Raw genomic sequence first — 12508 nt, 5'->3', positions numbered from 1 at the left:
AAAGGGCTCCGAAAATGAGTCACCGGAGCGGTCAACTGACAGGTGGGACAAGAGGTGCAGTATCTCTTTACCTCTGCTTTCAGACCTGGCCAGTAAAACCGGTCGGTGATCCGTGCCTCCTTCTCAGTTCCCAGGTGTCCCCCTAACACATAGTCATGGGCCAGGTCCAGAACTTTTCTTCTATATTGTTGGGGTACCAACAATTGCTCTACCACATTTTCTCTCTCCTTGGTAACCCGATACAGCAATTCATTATATATTGCAAAGTGTGGCCACCTGGCTCTTGGGGAACCCCATTTACTACTACAACTTGTTCCCGTGCACGGGCCAAAGTGGGGTCCTGCATCTGAGCAGTACCAAATGCCCCCTGGGGAACACCCAAATCTGGCAGGGCAGGGGTAGAGGCAACTTCCTCATCCTCTTCCCCCAGCATTACCTGAAGTGGGGAAGGCTCCTCCCCCTTAGTGTTTTGGTAGGTCTGTGGACCACATATCTTGACATCCTCAATAGTACCAACACTACTTTCATCACCATTAACCCAATCATTAGCATTTTGCTCATCTGGATCCACAAAGCCCGGGCAGGGAGGTGGTTCACTTGGACTTTACGCTCAAATTGTTCCTCACCCAGGTCGAGATGTGTGGTGCATACTTTATGGGCATAAAAAGACCCCCTCCGAAGAACCCTGCATTCCATGGGCTCCTCTTGCAGTGGGCAGTGTGCCCGGGTATGACCCCAGGAATGACATCACCAACATTGTACATCCCCTCCTCTGCGAACAGGAACAGAACGCTGAGGAGGTACAGGGAGTGACTCTTGGCTTTCCGGGGTGTTTGTTCCAGGGCTCCTTGGAACATCCTTTCGAAGGACAGCAGTTGGTCGACCAGGCCGTGGCAGACTGGGCCCTATGCGCTTGGTAGGTCTGAGCAGGTCCTCCACCACTGTATATCGTTCCACCATCTCAACAAGGAGGTTCGCTGGGGGACCAGCTGGATCGCAGGACACAGGCTTTTCAATCAAAACTGAGGTTTATTAAACTTAAATAGCTTCACAGCAGCAAAACAAAAGAAAGAACAGTGGGGTAGATTCAGGTAGCTGCGCTATAAGTTACGGTGGCGCAGCGTAGTGTATTTACGCTACGCCTCCGCAAATTACAGGAGCAAGTGCAGTATTCACAAAGCACTTGCTCCGTAAGTCGAGGCGGCGTAGCGTAATTGGGGCCAGCGTAAGCACGCGTAATTCAAATGGGGAAGGGGGGCGTGTTTTATGGTAATATGTGATGACCTGACGTGATTGACGAACAGCGCATGCGCCGTCCGTGTAAAGCTGTGACGGCTGGGTGCCCACACTTAGGATGAAGATGCCGGCCGGGGAGGGGGGGAGAGGAGCGGAGCCCCAGCCGGCGCGTCGCTGGAACGTGGAGCAGGTGAGTGTGTGTTTATTAAAAGTCAGCAGCTACACTCTTTGTAGCTGCTGACTTTTAATAAACACAAAAAATGCCTGGAACACCCCTTTAATCTACAATGCTATTTGGAATATGCAGCATGGAGGAGGTTAATGTATTGCTATTGGTCACTAATGCATTTGTGACCAGTGGCAATTAATTAACCCCTTTATGCTGCATTAGTGGCAGTGGCACCAGTGTCAGTGCTAATTATCTCCTTTATGCTGCAGCATGAAGGGGTTAATTAACACTGACACCACTGCTGCTAATGGAGCACAAAGAGGTTAATTAACTGCCACTGGTCACAAATGCATTAGTGACCAATAGCAATACATTAACCCCCTCCATGCTGCATATAACAAATATCATTGTAGATTAACCCCCTACCCCAATTTTTTTGTTTTAATAAACCACTTCAATAAGATGAAAGCAGTGCAGCCGCTCACTCACCCACTGTAGTGGCAGTGTTGCCAACCTACCAGATTGAAATTTACTGACACAACACCCAAAATTTACTGGCACAGGCAAATTTTTACGAACATTTTACAACAATTACAAAATTACAGTTTTAAGTGCATATTTCAGTATTTAGGCTACAAACAAGTACACTATGCAAATAGCAATGTGATTTAAGGTAGATATTAAGGTAAAAAAAAACATATTTCTGTTATTTCCACTATAATAGTCCATCGGTTTCTTATGCCCATCAGCTCCTGCCACCATCACCCCCTGCCAGCTCTTGCTACTATCACCCCCTGCACCCACCAGCTCCTGCCATCACCTCCACCACCACATCCTGCCACAATCACCTCCTGCCACCACCAGCTGTCAGCTCTTGCCACCATCACCTCCTGCCGCCACCATCATCTCCTGCCGATATCACCTCCGGCCAGCTCCTGCCACCATCATCACCTCCTGCCGCCACCATCACCTCCTGCTGCCACCATCACCTCCTTCCGCCACCATCATCTCCTGCCCCCACCATCACCCCCTGCCCCCACCATCACCCCCTGCCACCATTACCTCCTGCCAGCTCTTGCCACCATCACCTCCTTCCCCCACCACCACCTGGACCCACCACCCCCACCTCCTGCCACAATCAGCTCCTGTCAGCTCTTGCCGCCATCACCTCCTGCCCCTACCACCATCACCCTCTGCCAGCTCTTGCCACTATCACCTCCTGCCAGCTCCTCCCCCTACCATCACCCTCTGCCAGCTCTTGCCACCATCACCTCCTGCCAGCTACTGCTCCTACCATCACCCCCTGCCAGCTCTTGCCACCATCACCTCCTGCCCTTACAACCATCTGCACCCACCACCTTCTGCCACCACCAGCTCCTGCCATCACCACCTCCTCCCAGCTCTTGCCGCCATCACCTCCTGCCCCCACCACCACCACCTCCTGCCAGCTCTTGCCACTATCACCTCCTGCCAGCTCTTGCCACCATCACCTCCTGGACAGCACTACAAGTCACAGCAATGTGAAATAAAATAAAACCCAACCTCTAACGCGTTTCGCACTAACACTAGTGCTTAGTCATATGACCAAGCACTAGTGTTAGTGCGAAACACGTCAGCAGTTGGGTTTTATTTTATTTCACATTGCTGTGACTTGTAGTGCTGTCCTTTTTTAAATAAAGGCTACATTTGTTCAGTGTGCGGCTGTCCAGAGACAATCTTTGTTCCTGCTTTGTTCCTGCTTTGCTAAGTGCATTTCCTGCACCTGAGTTGTCTGCAACGGTGGATGTTCGTTTGGGTTCCCACCTGGAGCGGCTATTGCCCTTTCCCACTGCGTATGCGCCGCCCGGCGCATACGAGCTTTCCCGAGCCCCGGCCGGCTTCGTAACAGCGCATGCGCAGTTGCATGGTCGGCTTGCGGCCATCTTTTTTACGGGCACCCGATGCCCATAACGGACTTCACAGACACCCCAAAAAGGGGGTTAAATTTACGTGCTGTACGTAAATTAATGGACGGTTGGCAACACTGTGTAGTGGACGCTCCCCGCAGATCGCAACAGCACTCCTCTTCTATCCCAGCCTCTGAATGATGTCATGATGGGCAGGAACTAGGAAGCTCCTGTCGTGTGGCGATCCCTGACAGGGAGAGCATTATGGTACACTTGCCGGCAGGGGCGGACTGACCCCCTGTCAGGCCCCACCCCTGCCCTGTCCATGACCCGCCCCCACATTTCGTACAAAGTACAACAGAGAGTCTGTTAGAAAGCGTCTCCTCCAGGCTCCATTAGAGACTACAAAGTATAATGGAACCTGGAGGGGGCCTCTTTCTAGCAGAGTGTACAGTGAACACCTTCATTCACTCTGGTCCTTATGGGACCCCTACCATGACTCTCACCCCTGTACATTACACACTCCTGACCCCTGCACATTATGATGTAAGCATCAGAGTCCGCACAGAGCCTCCCCTTACATCAGAGTCCGCACAGAGCCTCCCCTTACATCAGAGTCCGCACAGAGCCTCCCCTTACATCAGAGTCCGCACAGAGCCTCCCCTTACATCAGAGTCCGCACAGAGCCTCCCCTTACATCAGAGTCCGCACAGAGCCTCCCCTTACATCAGAGTCCGCACAGAGCCTCCCCTTACATCAGAGTCCGCACAGAGCCTCCCCTTACATCAGAGTCCGCACAGAGCCTCCCCTTACATCAGAGTCCGCACAGAGCCTCCCCTTACATCAGAGTCCGCACAGAGCCTCCCCTTACATCAGAGTCCGCACAGAGCCTCCCCTTACATCAGAGTCCGCACAGAGCCTCCCCTTACATCAGAGTCCGCACAGAGCCTCCCCTTACATCAGAGTCCGCACAGAGGCCCCCCTTACATCAGAGTCCGCACAGAGGCCCCCCTTACATCAGAGTCCGCACAGAGGCCCCCCTTACATCAGAGTCCGCACAGAGGCCCCCCTTACATCAGAGTCCGCACAGAGGCCCCCCTTACATCAGAGTCCGCACAGAGGCCCCCCTTACATCAGAGTCCGCACAGAGCCTCCCCTTACATCAGAGTCCGCACAGAGCCTCCCCTTACATCAGAGTCCGCACAGAGGCCCCCCTTACATCAGAGTCCGCACAGAGGCCCCCCTTACATCAGAGTCCGCACAGAGCCTCCCCTTACATCAGAGTCCGCACAGAGCCTCCCCTTACATCAGAGTCTGCACAGAGCCTCCCCTTACATCAGAGTCCGCACAGAGCCTCCCCTTACATCAGAGTCCGCACAGAGCCTCCCCTTACATCAGAGTCCGCACAGAGCCTCCCCTTACATCAGAGTCCGCACAGAGCCTCCCCTTACATCAGAGTCCGCACAGAGGCCCCCCTTACATCAGAGTCCGCACAGAGGCCCCCCTTACATCAGAGTCCGCACAGAGGCCCCCCTTACATCAGAGTCCGCACAGAGGCCCCCCTTACATCAGAGTCCGCACAGAGGCCCCCCTTACATCAGAGTCCGCACAGAGGCCCCTTACATCAGAGTCCGCACAGAGGCCCCCCTTACATCAGAGTCCGCACAGACCCCATATACATCAGATCTGATGTAAGGGGTGTTCTGGGAAACTTGATTTAAGGGTGCATGCTTTGGACTATTGTGTAAAGAGGGTCTCTGCTCACCAAAGCCTGCCCTCCTCCACTTTAACAAAGTCCACAGAGCACCCCTTTTTATACACTGGGAGGCAGGAGAGACTAGAGAGGGTGAGCTTACCAGGATGGAGGCTGAGGCGCAGGCAGGCTGTCTGATGCTTTTTTGGGTTCAAACTTCCTGTCCCACACATGCCCGGGGAGTGTGGGCAGGGCAGACTCAGAAGGAGGAGGAGCAGATAACCTCTATCTCTCCTTGTGTCTGTGCAGAGAGAGAAGGGGATGTCAGCGCTGGTGTGCGCTGAGGCTGAGCTATGTGTGAGACAAGACATAGGTCAGCTCTGCAGCCATCTACCTCTGAGCTGACACAGGCACCGCTGCACAGTGGGAGGTGAGCAGCGGCCGTGACCTGTGTTAACAGAGCTCCAGCAGGCATATTCCTGCTCTGCAAAAACAGCATTTGGTAGTGGCGGCCGGTGGCTGTGCATAGTGTCACCAGCCCGGGTGAAGATTTCCACCCCCCCCTGCCAGCCCTCCCCTGCACGCCGTCCCATAGCCAGGAAGTGTGGGTGTTACTGCATCTCACCTGCCACTTCCGGCCACTCTCTGCGCCACTTCCGCTTCTGTGCTCGCATCCGGCCAATGCTGTGCGCGCAGGGGACGCGACCAGGAAGTGCAGGTGTGTTTTGCGTTCCACCTGCCACTTCCAGTTGTCTAATGCATCACTTCCACCCACAGCTCTCATTGCTCCGGTCACTTCCAGGCCCCACACTACTACGTGCACGAGCATACACATATGCGCGCGCACCTCTCCCTCTAGCGGCCCACACGGGGAATGCTAAGAAGCAGATTCATGAGCAATAAATACTACAACCGTGGAACCACAAAAAGGGTCCTTCCTGGGTGTCTAACACATGGATACACATATGGAACCTAAAATGCACAGTTGGTGGGGCAAAACAGTATTTAAAAAAATCTCATATAAACAAACAATAGCAAACTCATAAATATATTAAAATGTATTAGAACAGTAGTGCATTCTTCTATAGACATGTTATCACCCACTGTGCATTAAATTAATATAATGTAGTAAAAGGAGCAATAATGGAACTTCCATGTATACATAAAATATGATACTATTAGTCATACCTAATTGTTAATAGATATAACCATAAAAAAACATTAATCTCCAGAGAGCCCATTTCTCCGCTTTGGTCTAGCAACTAATTCTGAAATAAATCATGCAAGTAAAATTATATTGTTACAAAAAGATTCATAATTCTAGCCGTTTATCCTACCATCTCAAAACATTGCTCCTAACCATACCTATAACCATACTAAAAGTCCCAATGCCCCCATGGTGACATGGTCTGGTGCCATGGGTGAAATTGGCTGGGTGCTAGGGCCAGGCTCCTAAAGGTATTCATGTTTCGGGAGGAGGGGCCAACACCCTAAACCAATAGACGTTAGGATAAAAAAAAATATGATCTAAAATAAATAACCATAGCTACAACACATGCATTATAGACTTCCATAGACACTGCCGAGATCATACTACATTATGCAGTTCAATTTCCTCGTTGAGGCCTTGCAGAGCCATAGTCCCCAAGGTAAAAATCCAAAACGCCTCTCTTGTACATAAGATCTGATACTTTTTTCCACTGTCCAATTTCCACTGTCCTCTATCCCAATTACTTTGAGGCCATTGATACTACTATCGTGGACCTTCTTAAAGTGTCTTGGTACTAAATATTTGTCTTTTTCTGTTGAAATATTGCTCTTATGCTCATTCATCCTTGTCCTCATTGGTCGTGAAGTCCGACCAATGTATATGAAGCCACAGGGGCAGAGGAGGCCATAAATTTCATATGGAGTGCCACAGTTAATAAACTTCCCATAGGTGATCAGAGAAGCTAGCAGCCTATGTGAAATGGAGACACAGATCTAGCAATACACTGCTACAAGGTGGTAATAATTTTACAAATAGGTGTCTTTATCAGAGAAATTGTTAAAATTGTAATTGTGATTATATAATTTTTTTTTTACAAAAGCAGAGATACAGTAGATACGATACTTAAAAAAAAACATGATACCATATTTTTTTTAGATGGCCGGTCGTGCTGGAAGAAGAGGACTGGATCTAGAGGGAAGTGTATACTTCTTCAACATTCCAGTGCCAAAAGTGAAAAAACTCATGAAGTCCAATGTTCCAGAGCTAAGGGGCCAGTTTCCTCTGAGTATTTCCCTTGTACTAAGACTAATGCTGCTAGCAGCCAAAGCAGATGACAAAGAAGACGCTAAAGCTAAAGTAAGTTTTTAACACTGTTTAGGCTTTAACACTGTTTACATTTTTATGGAGAAAGGGAAAAAACTAGGGCTGTTACTGATTAAAATTATCGTGTTCGATTAATCGATTTTTTTTAAATCGATTAATCGACTAATTTCGATTAATTAGAACGCATATACAGATCCAACTACTTTTAACTGATCTCCTTGCATTGCAACTCTGCATTAGTCAGTGGTAAATGTGGTATACACTATATACAATCACCCGACACTAGTTAGTTTCCACAATCCATGACTTAACTTCACAGTTCACACAAATACGTTTTAAATTCAAATTGTAGCACTAACGTAAGTAATTTTTTCTTATTAAACTTTAAGAAAAACATAGAAAGTTAGTTTAACTTTAAAGGGGTTGTAAAGGAATTTTTTTTTTTTTTTCATAATAAGCATCCTTTACCTGCAGACATTCCTCTTTTCACTTCCTCATTGTTCGTTTTTGCTCAGAAGTTTCTCTATTTCTTCTCTGTTCTGTTTACTTCCTGCTGTCTGATTGTTACTCACCACCGTGAAGGGAGGCTTTACTGCGGTGGTCAGTGACATACTCGCCCCCTCCTGGGAACTACATCTGTTCGGCAAGACACTCTCTACGTGTTAGAGACTTCAAGGAGGTGTAAATTACTGGGCGTGCCGCAATTCATACTGGGAAATGTAGTTCTTACATGAATGAGCACCGCAAACTAGGAAGTGAATGAGAGAACAGAAACTAGAATGCCGGAGGTGATATAGATGAAGGAATTCTATAGGTATTTACTTATTTTTTTAACAGAATCATTACACTATTCTGTCTGTCTACCTTGCAGACATTAATTTTAGGCAAAACATTTTTTTTTCCTTTACAACTCCTTTAATTATAAAACTTATCTAGTATATTGACTGTCAGTCACTTTATAGTAGGCATCACTTTAGCCAGTCAGGCAGATATACCAGAGTGTTTACATTTTCTGGAAGCAGACATGATCGCATTTTATTGACAATATACCCTGAAGAACTGAACAGTCTTTCGCACGGAACAGATGTTGCCGATACACAAAGAATTGTCTGCACAAAACTGCTTAGCACAGGAAAACAATGGTTATTTTTGCCCCCTTCCCCTGATGGAGCCTGATGCATCCTCCTGCTTCACAGATGCAAAGGTACCTCAATCCAATGGGTGCAGTTTTCTTGCATCCAGCAGGGTAAGTCTCACTGTCCAGGCGACGTCAAGAATTTTGATTGATCAAAAGAATTTTGATCGATCAAAAAAATTAAAGATTAATCGAGGAATTAATCTTTAATTTCCCCAGCCCTAGAAAAAACCTTTACTAAACTGAAAGTAAAAGTAACATTTTGGTAATTTTCCAAGCCCACACTAAGCAGGTCTAGGTCTGCAAAAAAAATGACCTGGCCTGCATTGTCTGTCTTCTAGGAAGTAGATGGGAATATCAAATTGTGGGCTAAAGCTATCTCTGAATATCAGCATTCATAAAACTGTGGAATTGAGAGGGAGCTTGACAAGGGCGCTAACATGTTTCATGCTTTATTGGCACTTATGCCCCGTACACACCATCACTTTATGTGATGAAAAAAACCGACATTTTCTGTGAAGTAAAAAATGACGTTTTTGAAACTTCAATTTTCAAAGACGAAGTTGCCTACACACCATCGTTTTTCTCACAATGTTCTTGCAAAGTGAGGTTACGTTCACCACGTTTTACCATTGAAGTAGCTTCTGGGCATGCGTGGATGAAAAAACGTCTTACAAAACGACGTTTTTTGCTACACACGGTCAATTTCTGTGAAGTAAAAAGTGCACTTTTGAAAAACGACACATAAAATTGAAGCATGCTTCAATTTTTTTTGGTCGTTTTTTACAAGACATAAAACGACGTTTTCCCCCACACACAGTCAATTAAAGTGACGTTTTTAAAAACGTCATTTTTTTTCATCACATAAAGTGATGGTGTGTACGCGGCATTAGGCTTGGCCTACAAGAGTGCATATCCGCCTTACATGTATTTGTGGAAAGAAACACCCATCCACACAGTTGCAAACAGGTAAGAACAATTGGAAACCTGGCTTCAGCCTTACATAATGGTGTAAGCAGAAAACTGTTACAAAGAAAAAACTTTGCCAAAATAAATTATAAGTAAATGGTCATCATAAAAAAGATGTAAACTAAAAACAATATAACCCCATACATGAAACAGTAATAAACACACAAGTAAAATAAAATAAAAATAAGTCTGCAACTGAAATATGCATCTTAAAGGGACTGTATGTGTTTGTGTGATGTTTTTCAAATAATAAATTATATCAACAGCAACACCAGATGAAAATAGTGGAGGATGCTACTCATAAAAATGGCTAATATTCAAATCGAAATTGAGTTCTCCTGTTTAAAAAACGAAGAATCCAAAAAAATTCCTGCTTACAGAGGATATTAAAACCAAGGAGAGGCAACCTTTTCTATAACTTGAATTTTTATAGCAGAGAGGTTGCTGCAAACTTGTAGAATGACTTTGCTCAATGTTATATACAGTGTATGGTCATAGAGGTGATCTAGTAATCATCTAGTGATTCTGCTGACATTGTATCAAGCAGATACCACAACTAACAGATATATCATAAACAGAAAAAATATTGCGCATACCAAAGTGAGTACAAGTGTAGCAGCTGCGTCTCAAAATGTCATACAACATCAATTAAACATAAAAAAGGAAGGAGTCGCGCTAAATGATTGAAGATAAATAATAATGTGAAGTGAACACAGTGATTATACAATGCAGATCTACAAAGAATGAACTGATAATCTCATACCAGCTCAAACGTATAAATAGTCCATAATGTGAATAAATAAAAGAAAAATAAGCCAAAGCCAAGGTGAACTGAAGAAAATTTAAACACAGTCCCAAATAATTGATGAAAATATATGTCCCGAAAGTGTCCAAAAGAATCCACAAATGTTGTGATGAATAGTAGACAAGAGACCTCCACCAACGGGTAACACTGACTCTTACCAGAAATCAGTCAATAAACAGCATGAACGATATCCAATCTCCACTAAGGAACAGGTTAAAATTTTCATCCACTAAACCACCACGATAGACAGTAATCCTCTCTAATGGCAGCCCAATATAATACTCCAGCGTATGAAAAGAGATTAAAGAGAACTCATAGCGTGATACTGCGTGGTAATTTATTTATAAAAAAAGGTAATGCACTTACATCAATCAGGTAAAATCCGAGCATGTAACATGTAAAATAGCACACAGCCGGCCGGTCTGTGTTTGGAAGCGTCTGCCCGGAGATCCGGGTCCTCGCACGTGTAACGCGGTGACGTCAAAGCGCCGCCTCCCAACGTTTCGTCGCAAAGAGGACGAAGAGGATATCATATACCTAGTGTTGCAATGAATAATCAGCGGAATCTTGGAAGGCCTGCCAGTAACAGTGCATTGAAATGTGCCTCCCTTAATAAGATGGGGCCAGCAAGCATATTTATTGTCACTGCATTTAAAATTGTCCTTAAAATGTAGCTAATTACTGGCTCCTTTTTTCCTGTAAACAGGCTACGTCTAATGCCGCATACACACGATTGGAAGTTAGACAGACTTTTTCCATAGGAAATTCCCACCGTGTGTATGCCCCATCGAAGAAATTCCATCGGAAATTCCCATGAATTCCATCGGAGTTTAAATATAGACCATGTTTTATTCTACTCCGATTGGAATTTGACATCGGTCAAAAATCCATGCATCAGAATCAAGTCGACACATGCTCAGAAGCATTGAACTTCATTTTTCTCAGCACGTCGTAGTGTTTTACGTCACCGCGTTGGACACGAAATAGTGTGTAGGCAAGACTGAGGAAAGTCAGCTTCATCAGATATCCGATGAAAAAATCCATCGGATTAGATTCCATCAGATATCCGATCGTGTGTACAGGGCTTTAGTCCCAGCTCCCTCTGATTGATGCCTGTGTTGCTGTTTTACCATTGTTTAAAAATAAAGGCAATTTTCAGGATGTGCAGCTGTCCGTATTTTCTTCAACTCTTCACAATGTACTTTACAAACTTCAAGATTGTTCAGATTATTAGGAGTAGGCTATAAATAATTGAAAAACAATGCAGATCTGAGTATATGATTTTACATTTTGACCATACATACGTGTTAGTGCTTACTTTTTCTTTAAAGTGTAGATTCCCCCCAGGGTGATCTTTGTACATTGCAAGGATTATAACAACCTTTGTTGCAGATTCCTACCTTTTTGTTATGCTGAAGAAAACCCTGTGTGTTTGTGGGTCTAATGGGAGTGATTTCATAATTATCAGTCATCTGTGGGGTACTAATGAGGAAATCTGCTGGGTCTGCATCCCTTTAGACCTGTTCCTATTGGAAATATCTGTACAACAATTGTATTTTTGTTGCAGGGGATGCATGAAATCTGACTTGTATCTTAGGCAGACTTTTGTGAAAATTGGTGAGCCATATCTAGGAAGTGGTCAGTACAAATTCTTTGTACAGAACATCTCCAGGTAGCCATATTGCATTTATATAAATTTACAGCGGCTGCAGATTGAAATGGAAAGATAACTTTTAATAACATTTAATTACAATATGACTTGTATTGCAATTGTACAAGCGATATTATTTTTTCTTTATTTCCTATTTTTATGGCCACGAAAGTGGAGTTACCATTCAATCTGCACTGTTAAGGTGTTTTAAAGTAAATGTATCGTATTTTACCAGACAACCCTAAATATACTGACAATATACTAATACTATACATATTATTTTTTATTAGGTTTTATCCGTTTTGAAGCATTCCCTTATGACATTTAAACACCAAAATGAAACACAAGTGTTAAAGCTTTACTGTGTATTCTCTCTGCAGTTCTTGCTGTCTGAGGTTCGTATAGGATCTATTGTTTTTTTTTTTTTTTCATATTCCCTAACTGTGTCTCCTTCTGATCATTTTGTAAACCAGACTTTTATAATTTTATAAAACTTATTATTTACAAATTTACAAAGAAAATGTTTGGTACCTAAATTAATAGCTTGTGCAGGTCAAAAATGTATACTAAAAATGTAAAGCAAACAATAACCCATTGCCAAGTGCCACAGCAATATTTCTTATTGTATTTTAATAAATGACCTCTGGCTT

At 44.6% G+C, this 12508-nt stretch overlaps 1 protein-coding gene across 1 annotated transcript in view; it reads left to right on the top strand.

Moving 5' to 3' along the window:
- The window catches only part of LOC120920741 (probable ATP-dependent RNA helicase DDX60), a 271914-nt gene that overhangs the window by 223775 nt on the left and 35631 nt on the right, over positions 1–12508 (top strand). The window contains exons 31-32 of the mRNA XM_040332991.1: positions 7131–7331; positions 12149–12253. Of these exons, the coding sequence (XP_040188925.1) occupies positions 7131–7331; positions 12149–12253 (306 nt within the window). The remainder of the gene's footprint in view (positions 1–7130; positions 7332–12148; positions 12254–12508) is intronic.

Source organism: Rana temporaria, chromosome 1 (genome assembly GCF_905171775.1).
Source record: "Rana temporaria chromosome 1, aRanTem1.1, whole genome shotgun sequence".
NCBI lineage: Eukaryota > Metazoa > Chordata > Amphibia > Anura > Ranidae > Rana > Rana temporaria.
The sequence above is the reverse complement of the archived record's forward strand: the minus strand, read 5'-3'. Positions and strand labels throughout refer to the sequence as shown.